This window comes from Sinocyclocheilus rhinocerous, unplaced genomic scaffold, assembly GCF_001515625.1.
Source record: "Sinocyclocheilus rhinocerous isolate Xijiao unplaced genomic scaffold, SAMN03320098_v1.1 scaffold1730, whole genome shotgun sequence".
NCBI lineage: Eukaryota > Metazoa > Chordata > Actinopteri > Cypriniformes > Cyprinidae > Sinocyclocheilus > Sinocyclocheilus rhinocerous.
Genome location: NW_015634043.1, coordinates 435721 through 448543, shown reverse-complemented (window position 1 = coordinate 448543; position 12823 = coordinate 435721). Strand labels below are relative to the sequence as shown.

General features: G+C 34.7%; 2 protein-coding genes across 4 annotated transcripts in view; one reads left to right on the top strand and one right to left on the bottom strand.

Annotated features, from left to right (window-relative positions):
• The window catches only part of LOC107745328 (somatoliberin-like), an 8739-nt gene extending 8332 nt beyond the window's left edge, over positions 1 to 407 (bottom strand). Inside the window, exon 1 of the mRNA XM_016559190.1 lies at positions 318 to 407. The gene's annotated coding sequence lies outside the window, so the exon portion shown is untranslated. The remainder of the gene's footprint in view (positions 1 to 317) is intronic.
• Positions 408 to 3360: 2953 nt separating this feature from the next.
• Positions 3361 to 12823, top strand: part of cdk5rap1 (CDK5 regulatory subunit associated protein 1) — a 14465-nt gene continuing 5002 nt past the window's right edge. The window contains exons 1-9 of one of the 3 annotated variants that reach the window (XM_016559187.1): positions 3361 to 3818; positions 5497 to 5600; positions 5773 to 5807; positions 5904 to 6004; positions 6230 to 6440; positions 8037 to 8157; positions 8267 to 8500; positions 9677 to 9774; positions 11479 to 11534. In XM_016559187.1, the coding sequence (XP_016414673.1) occupies positions 3545 to 3818; positions 5497 to 5600; positions 5773 to 5807; positions 5904 to 6004; positions 6230 to 6440; positions 8037 to 8157; positions 8267 to 8500; positions 9677 to 9774; positions 11479 to 11534 (1234 nt within the window). In that variant the 5' untranslated portion in view covers positions 3361 to 3544. The remainder of the gene's footprint in view (positions 3819 to 5496; positions 5601 to 5772; positions 5808 to 5903; positions 6005 to 6229; positions 6441 to 8036; positions 8158 to 8266; positions 8501 to 9676; positions 9775 to 11478; positions 11535 to 12823) is intronic. The other 2 variants (XM_016559189.1, XM_016559188.1) reach the window with 2 other exon arrangements.

Below are 12823 nucleotides of genomic sequence, written 5' to 3'. Positions count from 1 at the left end.
GTACGTTACCCCTAAACATTGAAAAGATATTAGGATATTACGACAACATTACTCTTAAACTAATTTTTTTCATGAATATGACTTAACCTGATGGAGGATGCACTCAGTCTCTCTCTCTCTCTCTCTCTCTCTCTCTCTCTTGCTGTAATTTGTCATGTAATTATTTACTCATCCGCATTTGTTCCAAACTACTGCTTTTTTTCTGAAAGACAAAGGAGAATTTAAGAATGAATCTTTCCATACAACACCTTTCCATGCAAGTATATAGTGACCATGTTTGGGTCCAAATAAACAAGTTTTACAAAAACAAGTTTTACATCGGTTTCTTCAGTGGTCCCATCTCTGCAGTTGCTTTTGTCAGCATACAGTCCACTTTCTCATTCTTGTAGCTTTTAGTTTTTTAGTATATTTATTTAGTCTATGAATGTCATGTACAGCATGGTCGTGTGTGTCTGGTAAAAAATTTCAGTTTAATATCTTTTGTAAGTTAGGTCTTCATCATGTGGTGATAAAACAGTTTAATTACAAATATGCTTCAGGTAAGATACACTTGTCCAGATAGGGCAACAGTGAACTCACTCAGTGGGCTCAGAGCTTTCCACACAGAATCAAGCGTTTCCGAGTCTTGCCATTTTGCCTGGTTTTCTTGCTCTCAGAACCAGGAATATGGATTTATCTTGCTATAGCTTGCTGATATAGCTTCTGTAGAGTTAAAAAGAGTTCAAACCTGTGAGCATTTGTTTTGATTCCAGTAGACCAAAAAAGAAATGCGTTGAGTGACTAAAAGATAAGTCTTTAAACATTTTCACAATTGAGTCCCAAACATTGCCAGTAATGCAATTTAAAATTTTAGGAGCCAACTGGGATAAGGCTTTACCAGCTTGTTGTAAAATTTCACTTTTCTTTCCAAAGTTTTACATCTTCTCAGTAAAAAAATTCATAAATTACATTTCTGCTATATGCTTTGAAGAAGTATCTGTTTCTTTCTGGTTTCTTGTCAGTCTAGCCACTATACTGAATAAAAATGTGATTGTTTTGGTTTATTGGTCTTATGAAGTATTCTAATTTGTTGAGATAGTGAATTGGTGGGTTTTTGTTAAATGTGAGCCAAAATCATCACAATTAAAAGAACCAAAGACTTAAACTACTTCAGTCTGTGTGCATTGAATTTATTTAATACACGAGTTTCACAATTTGAGTTGAATTACTGAAATAAATGAACCTTTCCACGACATTCTAATTTATTGAGATGCACCTGTATATGTTATATAATATGTAGCTTTCAGGCTGTCCGTAGCTAGAAACATTTCCATGCACTTCTAAATTTATTTTAATTATTTATTATTCCTTTTGCCCTTCAGATTATAAAATACTTTCTTAGTAGCATGTAGTCATCTGAAATATCATTACTCTGTGACTGAAGTGTCAACACTTTGTGACAGAATTAAAACTATAGTGTATTATTTTGGCAATGAGTGGTTACAGTGACATTTTGTCTTACCAAAACAGAGCTGAGAATGCAATTCTAATCCCAATGCATTGTTTTCCTAACCTACTGTATATGCAAAAGTTAAAATCTCCAACTATTATGATTTTATCCATAGAAAAGCAGAGATTTGTCTGACAATGTCACACAAGCACAACCACCTTAAAATAAATTGAATTCTAAATTTAGAAATTGACTTCTGAGTGACACCAAGTGGTGATTTGTGTCAATACCTCCTCCCTTACCTTTTGGATGGGTCTTCTGCTTATAACAATAAACTGGTACTCACTGACTATGTGCATTCTCAAACATCACAAAAACATAAACACTGTTCTTGAGTGGCCTGACCAGTCTTCAGATTTAATCTCATTAAAAATATTTGGTAGGATTTGAAGAAAGCAGTGACATGAGCAACATGAAAACCAAAGATTATTAGTGATCTCAAAGATTTTTTCAAGTGAGGAGTGGGCCAAGATACCAGCAGAGAAATAATTCATTACAAAATGAATAATTTTGATGAACTAATGAACAAATAAATGAACAGTAAGGGGAAACCAGAATTTTCAAATATACAACTTAAAACAGAACTAAATTAATAATAATCTTAGTCTAAGTTTTAAAATAATTTGAAATTGAATTTAGATTAAGCACAGACCTTAAATCAAATTGAAACTAAATTCTAATAAATGAAATGAACTTTACAGAAGCGCAAGTAAAAGACCTACACACAGTGTATCTTCGCCTATGCCACTGGATTCTGTCCTTAGGCCAAAACAACACCAAAAATGATGAATCTAAATGAGAATTCGGTAAGGCCAGGATAAAAACGGAAAAGTAGTCCAAAAACTAAGCAGTTAACTTTTCTAATAAGGGGTGATATTTGCCCCCTTTGATTTCCAGGGGTATTTTTTTAACCTTTAAAAGGGCAACTTTTCTAACCTTTTGTTAAATGCCTGTGTCCCCTTTCATGTAAATTCTTAAAATAATTTAATAAATATGCAATTAGAATAATAAGACACTATAGGACTGTTGCCAGTCAAATTAAATCAGTATTAACAAACAGTTATGTTCAGTTATATATAATTATATATAAAAAAAATGTCATGGATTTTTTGTTGGTTTTCCCTCAGTCACGTTTCATTTGTTTTAGTTCCCGCCTCTCATGTGTTTCCATTCTCTCATTTGTATTTCAATTTCTCATTTCTATTTTTCCACCTCTTATTTGTCTGGTATTGTTTGTGTCAGAGCATACGTTGATGTTACCCTTGTGTTTGGATTGCCTAACTCTTATATGAAAGCCTTATTAACCTTTCTCATCATCTTTGAGCGTTTGCCTACAACGTTGTTGTGACTCAAACATCTTTGCACTGCTGAGGCATCTTAAGTGGCATTTAGATGTATTTACAAACACTGTTTTCTAGTTTTTTTTAAATTGAAGAATTACACTTAAAAATGAGCTTTTATCCATTTGCATAAACAGTTGGGAAATTAATTCCATACTACTGTATTTATAAAAAAAAAAAAACATAAATAAATAAAAACTGATTAAGCCCACTTATTTTAAATACATTGTTATCAAAAGTATATTTAAAACATCACGAACTGCATAAAACCTTTCTCAAATAAAGTGGCTTGAAAAAAGAAAGGAAGCATTTTAACCAATTTTTTGGAGACAGCACACAACTATCAAAAAAAGAATGAATAAGATATTTGAAAGAGGCTCCAAGATTATTTCTTTTATCTGTAACTGTAGTAGCTGTGATATTTTATTTTATAGTTTCATAGCCTTCTAGCCTATACAACTATGGCAATTTTTTAACATGGCTTTTATTTTGAAATATATCACAGTGGCGTCGCCATATTTACATCGTCTACACAGGTACTCAGCTGCATGACATTTATAAGCTACTTTTACGCAGCGGAGCCTTTTCTTCGTTTCACTAGATTTGTTGGAGTAGTTAATTTAGGTAAATCGTTTTTTGATTAGTGTCATGGTTCAGTGATGTGTTTATTTGTTTGATTTTAGCTGTTAAGTGTGTTCAGTTAAGTGAGTGAGACATGAACATAAGCAGCAGTTTCAGACTCTGTAGATTTACTTTTAGGAAATGTTTGTCTCGACGCCTTCAAGGGGACACATGTGACCGATATTATTGCTCTAAATCATCCTCTACCGATCAGACAAGAGTGGTGCAGTTAAAGAATAAACTGGCATGTGGTCCCAGTTTTCAGGACTTCATCAAGAGTTCAACTTCTGACAAAAGCTATGATGCTTGCAATTATGAATATGAGGAGTACCATATTCCTGAATGCACAACAGCACGATCACAGAAAGGTCAGGACCTTTTTCTAGAGATTGACAGATAAGTGTCTGATAAACGATATGCAAAACTCTTTTTTAGTAACGTTCTTATTTTTGCTTTGTTACAACAGCAATACCAAAATAAAAAAAATTGATTCTTTTTTCGTTTTGGGCTATATCTAACAACTTAATTAACTATTTGTTACATAAATTATTATTATTATTATAATTCAAGTGTAGCTTCTTAACAGTGTTGGGAAGGTTACTTTGGAAATAGGTGATAGGTTACAGATTAGTTACCCTATTTAAAATGTAATACGTAGTGTAACTATTTCAATACTTTATTAAAGTAATGTAACTGGTTACATTTGATTACGTTTTGATTACTTTTCTAAAATTAAAATGTTTTCAACTGTTTTCATTTTCAAACATTTAAACCAGACAGGGTAGCATTACAGTAGTACTCAACAACACTCAAAATCCTTCATCACTTGAATTAAGATTATAATAATTTAATTTTAAAGCACAGCCACCAAGAAATCAGACTTTAAAACCTTTTTAATTTGAGATTGTTCTGAGGTTAAGTAAAGATTTAAAATCATAAGATATAGTTTAATAGTTATGATACTGTTTTTTAAATAAAATCTTTGAATGCTACGGCAGGTAACAGTGGCATCTAACAACTCCTTGGAAAAACAGTTAATCTTAAAAAATAAAGCATATATATTAACCCAAATAGTAAATAAAACAGTAATCGAATAAGCATGTGTTCTATTCTGTGTCCTAAACTCCTGAAACATTGGTGTGTCATATTTTAGAGCAGTCAATGCAATTTATGAAAGAAATCAATTAAATCTGTATGTGGGTGTTTGCGTGAAAAAATTAGGGCTGCACGATAAATCGCATGCCATATTTAACGCGCATCTTGTCAGAAAAGCCTGTTCTGTAATCAGCGGTAAATCTCCATCACGTGCAGTGCTTTCACATTGAGCAGCATTAACTACACAGAGCCGTTGTTCACTGACGAGCTGACATGGCTGCAGCGTCAACAATACTACAGCGAGAATAAAAGTTATGCTTTCTTTCTTTGCGTGAACATTTGGGCGGCTTTATGCAAATCTTCCCACATAGTGAGGTAGGTATGTGGGGGCGTGTTCGAACGAGCCGTTTTAGGTAGGTGTGGCTAACTCTTAACTTTTATAAAGAATATCTCTTTGGATTTGAGACTTTAGTCTTTGCAACTTTACAGATCTTCTTTATGCACCAAGAGCTTGTAACACTCTAAAGAGAAAGGAAAAAATGAAATCGCATCATATGACCCCTTTAAATATCGCATGCGATTTATCGTGCAGCCCTAGAAAAAATTCTGATATATAACCCCCTTTGTAATCGTTAACATTTTTATATGTAACTAATTTAACTTTTTTTTCTCAGTAACTGTAACTGATTACAATTACATTTATTTTGTAATTAAATTACGTAATTCCGTTACATGTAACTAGTTACTTCTCAACACCGCTTCTTAAAAGTTATTGTATATAAGAATAATTTATGTACAGTACATACAATACATTAAATACTTTACCTGTGAACACATTTTTTGGGTCGCTTTCTTTTAATTTTGCTACATTACACTGATTTTGAAGTCTAAATTCTTTCTTGGAATGAAGTATTTATGCCACATGATGTTGACAAGTGAAATGTCTTTCAGTGTATTTTGAGACATACGGCTGTCAGATGAATGTCAGTGACACTGAAATTGCTTGGTCCATTCTTCAGAAAGCAGGATATTCACGGACACATGAGCTGCCAGAGGTACTGCAAATTTTACCCAATAAAAAGTCATCATCGAAACATCTGTAGAAATTATGATTACCATGGTGAATTTTTGTAAGGGCTGAGATACGTTCAGAATAGCAGAATATGGTTAATGTTCTGTCATTACATGAATGCTTTAATATTGTTCGTCTGATATTCTTTTTTATAGGCAGATGTAGTACTGCTTGTCACTTGCTCTGTAAGGTAGGAAAGACTTCTTTTTTTAACCATTAAATAATAAGTGTACTTAATGCAATTTGCTTTCAGATTTAGGGTTTAATTGTTTTTCTCCTTCGACAGAGAAAAGGCAGAGCAAACAATCTGGAACCGACTCAAACATCTCACTGCCTTAAAGAAGAGGAGTCAAAAACACAAGCCTTTATTAAAAATAGGTGTCCTAGGTAACTATTTTGACGGTTCCTCTTTATTTTCAAAAGTGTAAATGTGCACGCACACGGCTAAACAGAAAAAAATTTAAATGACTTTTTAGCAACATATTTTGTATTAGATGTATTAGAGTTGTTGGCAGAAATGCAGTTCTTGCCCTGATTAGGCAAGTTACAGTTCCATCATCTGGTAATCCTTCTTGTCAAGCCCTGATGCACATATCTTATGTCCTTCTGTAGGTTGCATGGCGGAAAGACTAAAGACTAAATTACTTGAGCAGGAGAAGTTGGTGGATGTTCTGGCTGGGCCAGACGCATACAGACATCTGCCCCGGTTACTATCTCTTGCTTACGGAGGTCAGAGGGCCAGTAATGTGTTGTTATCATTAGAAGAGACTTACGCTGATGTCATGCCTGTCCATCAGACTCCAGAGGGACACAGTGCTTTTGTGTGAGTAATGCACTGTTTTATGCCACCTTGTGTAGAACATCACAATATTGCTATTGTATTTCACAAAAAGTGAAGTTGCTAAATAATACTGCCTTTTTGTCTCATTGAAATGTAAAGTTTAAGTTGGGGTGCTGATGTAAATTAACTACAGTAACCATGAAACAGTGAAAAATAGTAAGTATAAAATGTGAAAATGTAAAAAGTGTAAATTTTTTATACAGAAAATACAAAAATGAACTGGACTCTGTCCATCTGACTCTACATCTCAATAATATACCATTATTATTCCATAGTATCATACATTTATAGGTCATGGGAACCATGTGCATGGTTTGTCACTACGGAGGTAAAAAGTTACTGACTTCTATAACACTATTGTATTTGTTATGAAAAACATCATTTATTATAAAAGCAAATGCAAAAAACTGCCGAAGCTTTACAACAAAAATGACTGTAATTACATTTCCTTATTCCTATAATATGTATATTTATTGCAATGTACATGAATATACAGTGGTGTGAAAAAGTGTTGGCCCCCTTGCTGATTGTGATCAGCGCCGCTGCTCCGCCAACTACAACGTTCAGCAAAACGTCCGAATAAACGAAATTGATGGTGTGTTCTGCCGTATGTTCAGCAGCTCATCCCTGGTAAAACTGATCGTGTTTGAGAAACAAAAAACAGGGAAAAACTAACAAAAACAGTACAAACACTGGAGAGCCAAACACTGAGACTGCCGTCTGCGGCGCCATCGCCATCACATCTAAATAAACATATTCAGATCTTTTGGTCTACTTCACTTTGTCAGGCAGGTCCTATTTAAGAGATTTCTTGATTGCGAACAGGTGTGGCAGTAATCAGGCCTGGGTGTGGCTAGAGAAATTGAACTCGGGTGTGATAAACCACAGTTTTAACAGGGGGGCAAACACTTCTTCACACAGGGCCATGTAGTTTTGGATTTTGTTTTCCCTTAATAATAAAAACCTTCATTTAAAAACTGCATGTTGTGTTTACTTGTGTTATCTTTGACTAATATTTAAATTTGTTTGATGATCTGAAACATTAAAGTGTGACAAACATGCAAAAAATAAGAAATCAGGAAGGGGGCCAACACTTTTTCACACCACTGTATTTATAATATATAATAACATTTTCACTGGATCTCGCAGTGATGTTTATTAATTCTTCTCACTTTATCTCGCAGTGCTATTTATTGATTCTGGACCAAATTCAGTCGTTTCTCACTGGTTCTTGGAGCACTGTTTAATAATGGTGTCAAGACAGATCTGTGTGTAAGCGCACCAGCTCTGAGCTCACTCTGTGCTGTCTATTGGACTGAGCTGATAAATGGTCTGCTCTGCACATTTCAAATGAGTAGTGTTTTTTTAGTTGCAGTCCGGAGCCCTGTTAATGAAAAAAAGTAATGGATCAAAGAATCATATCTAGTGAATTGTAGTCATTTTTATTCAATAATTGTGTCAGTCAGAAAAAAAAGTTCCTTGTATATGTTTATTCTGCATCCCCAACTCAGACATTTGAATAAATTAAATAAAACTCATACAGCAATGAAAATGTGACGTATTGGGTTGGTATTCCAGGTCTATCATGCGTGGCTGTGATAACATGTGTAGTTACTGTATAGTGCCTTTCACTCGGGGCAGAGAAAGGAGCAGACCCCTGTCTTCCATCTTGGAGGAGGTCCGCATGCTCTCAGATCAGGTAAAACGGTTGAGTTTACAATACTGTGCAATATGGATGTAATAAACCTAAAATAATAACCCATGATCTATGATGGTGAGGTAAAGTGTGTATGTTTGTTTATGTGTAGGGGGTGAAGGAGGTCACCCTACTAGGGCAGAATGTGAACAGCTATAGAGACTTGTCTGAACAGCACTTTATCTGTTCTGAGGGCAGTACTCAGCTCAGCCGAGGCTTTAAGACCGTGTACCGCACAAAACAGGGAGGCCTCCTCTTCTCAGACCTTTTGGACAAAGTGTCCCAAATTGATCCAGACATGAGGATACGCTTTACCTCACCACATCCTAAAGACTTCCCTGATGAGGTAAGTACTATGGAGTCCCAACATAATGGGGTATTCTAGTCAGAAATGCATTCTGCTTTTCTGGAAGCATTTTTAACAATTCTACCTACGTAGGTGTGATTCTTAACTTCTGATTACACAGTCAGGACCTTGAAAAGATGTTAGACTAAAAACAATAATTTACTGAGATACAACACTATTTATAGTATGCACGTCATGACCATAATTAAATGGTTTGAATTATGAGGAAAATATGATGAAAAATAACACTGCTAGATTATTAATTATGCACCATCAGTTTTGAAAAAAAAAAAAATTAAGGAAAATTATTTTTTTAAATAAACCATTGATCGTCAATAATGTTGGTCATTGCTGTTTGAGCTGCATGAGCTGAAGAGTGAATGAAAGCCAGTAAACTAAAGCACTTTTCTTGCTGCCAAACACACCCTATTTGAGATTAATCAGATATATGTTGTTTAAACATAATATTTAAACTTAAATATGCACAGTAACATGCAAATGCATGTTGCACTCTTCCTGTGACAGTGTGCTAAAATTCAGGCAACTGAAGCACAAAGAACTCGCACCGCACATCTTCCACATCTTGCACTTGACTGTATTTTTCTTATCAAAGTCATCACTGCACTTTCAAAGCTATAGTTTAGACCAGTCAGACCTCAAGGTACCACCCAAAATGTAGACTGTACATTATCCTGCTTAATAAACGTAAAGCGTCAGTGAAGAGTAACAGTTCCTAGCAAGCTGTTTTAACCAAGACAAACATATTTAAAGTACACCCTAATACGTTTTGTTCACTTAATATGTTAAAATGTTTAAACAGTACCTGTAAAATAGAACCTAATATGTGAAGAAGTGGTTGTTTTTGAGAAATATCAGAACATTTGATAACCAGAATCTAGTGTTCTGATTATAATCAGTAAATTTTTTTAGTCCGCAATAACGTTGTAGTGCTAGGCCATGACAAGTAATTTTTGCACTTATCCTGTTTGCCCTCTGTCAGGCTTCTAAGTAGATTCCTTTATGATTTGGGTTCTTGGATAAATTTACTGCGTTGATTTCCCCCCCCTCTGTAATGGTGATATTTGTTTCTAAACAGGTTTTGAGTTTGTTGATTGTACATTTTGCCCGTAATTATTGTATTTAATCTAACTGTGTACTTTTTTTGTGTTAAATCAGGTGTTACAGTTAATTCAGGAGAGAAGGAACATCTGCAAGCAGATCCATCTGCCAGCACAGAGCAGCAGCAGTCGGGTTCTTCATGCTATGAGACGTGGGTAAGAACTGTTTGTAGGGCTGTGTATTGTCAGCTAAACTCAAGATGCACATCACAATGCAGACAAAAGTGTTGGGTTCTAGAGGTAAAAATTTCAAAACAGACCTACTGTGAGATATGAGTAATTTGTTTAATGAATCTATCTAGAACCATAGGTTCTGTGCTTATAAAGCAGGAAGTTCCCACAAACATTCATTCATTATAGCAATATGGGTTGATGAGTAGCTAAATTAATCTACATAGATCAAATCAGTGATTTGAAATCTTTCTGTCAGACTGCAATTTCACAGACAACTCAAGGGAATCACCGCTACTGCCTCCTCTCTCTTAATACAGTGCAGAAATCACTTTACATCACATCATGTCTGCACTGCAAACAAGGGCCCCAAACATGTGCAAATCGCTTCACATCACAACATCATGGGCCAGATTTACTAACCGCTTGCTCCAGCACAAAACCTTTTTTGGTGTTAAAATAGTACTGTCAGGTTTACTAAAGACAAGCAGTGAAAAATTAGTGATGAAAAGGTGTGAACAGTCCTTTTTGCAGCTGATCTTATTGCATATGCATTTGTAGGAGTTTCCCTTTCAGATGCAAAATTTACGGGGGGAGAGTATTTAAATGAATCACGCAACAGTTTTGCAGTAGTCAGTTTACTGGTATTTGCGCCATTATTTGCCACTCAAAAAAGCATGTCTTAACCCATTTTGCGCTTGACATGGCAGAGAACAGAGGGTGCATGGTAGAAGGGAGAGGTTTTTTTATTTGTATGAATTTCTAGAGGATTAGCACCATCACCGCCAGATTGAACCCTTGCTACAAGTAAGGATGGATCCAGGCTTTCATTGTAGACTCAAATTGTAGACTCAGTTTGTGAGAAGTGACACCCGGTGTGGTCTTCTGCTGCTGAAGCCCATCTGCTACAAGGTTCAACGTGTTGTCCTTTCAGAGATGCTCTTCTGCGTACCTCAGTTGTAACAAATGGTTATTTGAGTTACTGTTGTCTTTCTATGAGATCAAACCAGTCAGGTGGATGTTTCATAGCGTCAGCTACTGATGCCATAGATATGTATAGATTCCCCATTCGACCGCTCCAGGCACGTAGATGCGGCCGCCATCTTGGAACGGTTAACTTGACGTCATTCACCATACTGTAGGTTCTCACAGAGCCGTTGAGCCGTTCTGTGCAGGATTGTGGCATCTTTCGAATATTCTGTGATTACTATGGTAAATGACGTCAAGTTGAGCGTTACAATATGGCGGACGGCATAGAAACAGTCTAATGAAGCATCTATGTATATATATATATATATATATCTATGACTGATGCACCGTCTTGTTTCCTACTCAGGGAACCAAGGTTACATATGTAACCAAAACACTCTCTCTTGTGCCTCATAGAAGCACCCTGCTGAGAAATACCAGTGTCAGAAATGCTGATTATTTATACAACCTGTTTTTTTTTTATAACTGAACTCATGGGGCATGATGTGAATGCAATAATAAATAAATATTAATACAAGAATTTAATGTCAGTTTTGAAAAACCAGCCCTATCTGGTTATGACATGCCTTATTTGTTGCAATTAACTTGATCTTTTTATAGCATATGTACTTCATTTATCTTCATTTTTATTGAAATCCAAGACTTTGTGGATGTACTGTGTAATTTAATCTTCAATCTTGTCTTTTTTATCTTTTTCAGTTACACCCGAGAGGCTTATCTTGATCTTGTGGAAAACATTCGTGAAATAATTCCAGGTATGCTGTCATTATAAAATATGCTAATTGATAATCACTGATTATTAGTACTGGGACAAAACTACTTACAAAACTGACAAAAACGTTCATGTACCAAGGAATTATTTTGTATTATCTGTCGAACATGTTCAGAGGTACATGCTATCTTTGTTTGATTTCAAATAATTTGTCAAATAACTATAAATAATGACAAATCTATTTTGCAATGTTTGAGTAAATTGACAGTATAGGATGAATTCAAACTGACTTTTTTACTCTTGTAAGACAAGTAGTAATTTTTTTTTTTTTTTACCAGATGTAGCAGTCTACAATTTTTTTTGGATTTAAGATGTTCACTGGAATTACTCTTAATTGTAATGTTGTATCCAGTAGCCTAGTTAACAATTTTTTTTATCATATTTATCTAGATATCATATTTTTATCATATTCATCTAGATATTCTTGTCTATATACACCCACTGCTTCATATACCTTATACACAGAAATAAGCACAGTTAGAATAGCAAAATATGTGGGAGAGCATTTCTGTGGTGTGACTAGATTGTATTGCAATATATAGCACTTACATTTACATTTAGTCATTTAGCAGACGCTTTTATCCAAAGCGACTTACAAATGAGTACAATGGAAACAATCAGAATCAACAAAAGAGCAATTATATGCAAGTGCTATAACAAATCTTAACTTAACTTAACAGTTAACAATTAAACTTAACAGTTAGCGTAGCAAGTTTTGTTTTTAAATTATATAATAAATTAAAAGAAAACAGATAGAATAGAAAAAGAATAGAGCAAGCTAGTGTTAGAGGCCTTTTTTCCGCTTTTTTCACTTCAGTGTTAAAACTGAATCAAAACTAGTTTATAATTGAAAAGGTCTAATAACAGTATTTGGTTATGGTTGCACTTGAATTGGTTACAAAATAGATGAAGCATATGATAAAACATACACATTAATTGTTCCCTGCATGTATGTAGAATGTTACCTTGTTTGGTTAATTTCTCTCTCTCTTTCTCTCTCTCACTCCCTCTGTCTCTCACTCTCAATTTCAGTTAAATTCAAATAGCTTTATTGGCAGACAAAAATACATTTTGTATTGCCAAAGCATTAAAGGGGTCATATGATGTTGCTAAAAAGAACATTATTTTGTGTATTTGGTGTAATGAAATGTGTTTATGCGATTTAAAGTAAAAAAACCACATTATTTTCCACATACTGTACATTATTGTTTCTCCTCTATGCCCCGCCTTTCTGAAACGCGTCGATTTTTACAAAACTCATCGGTCTGAAAA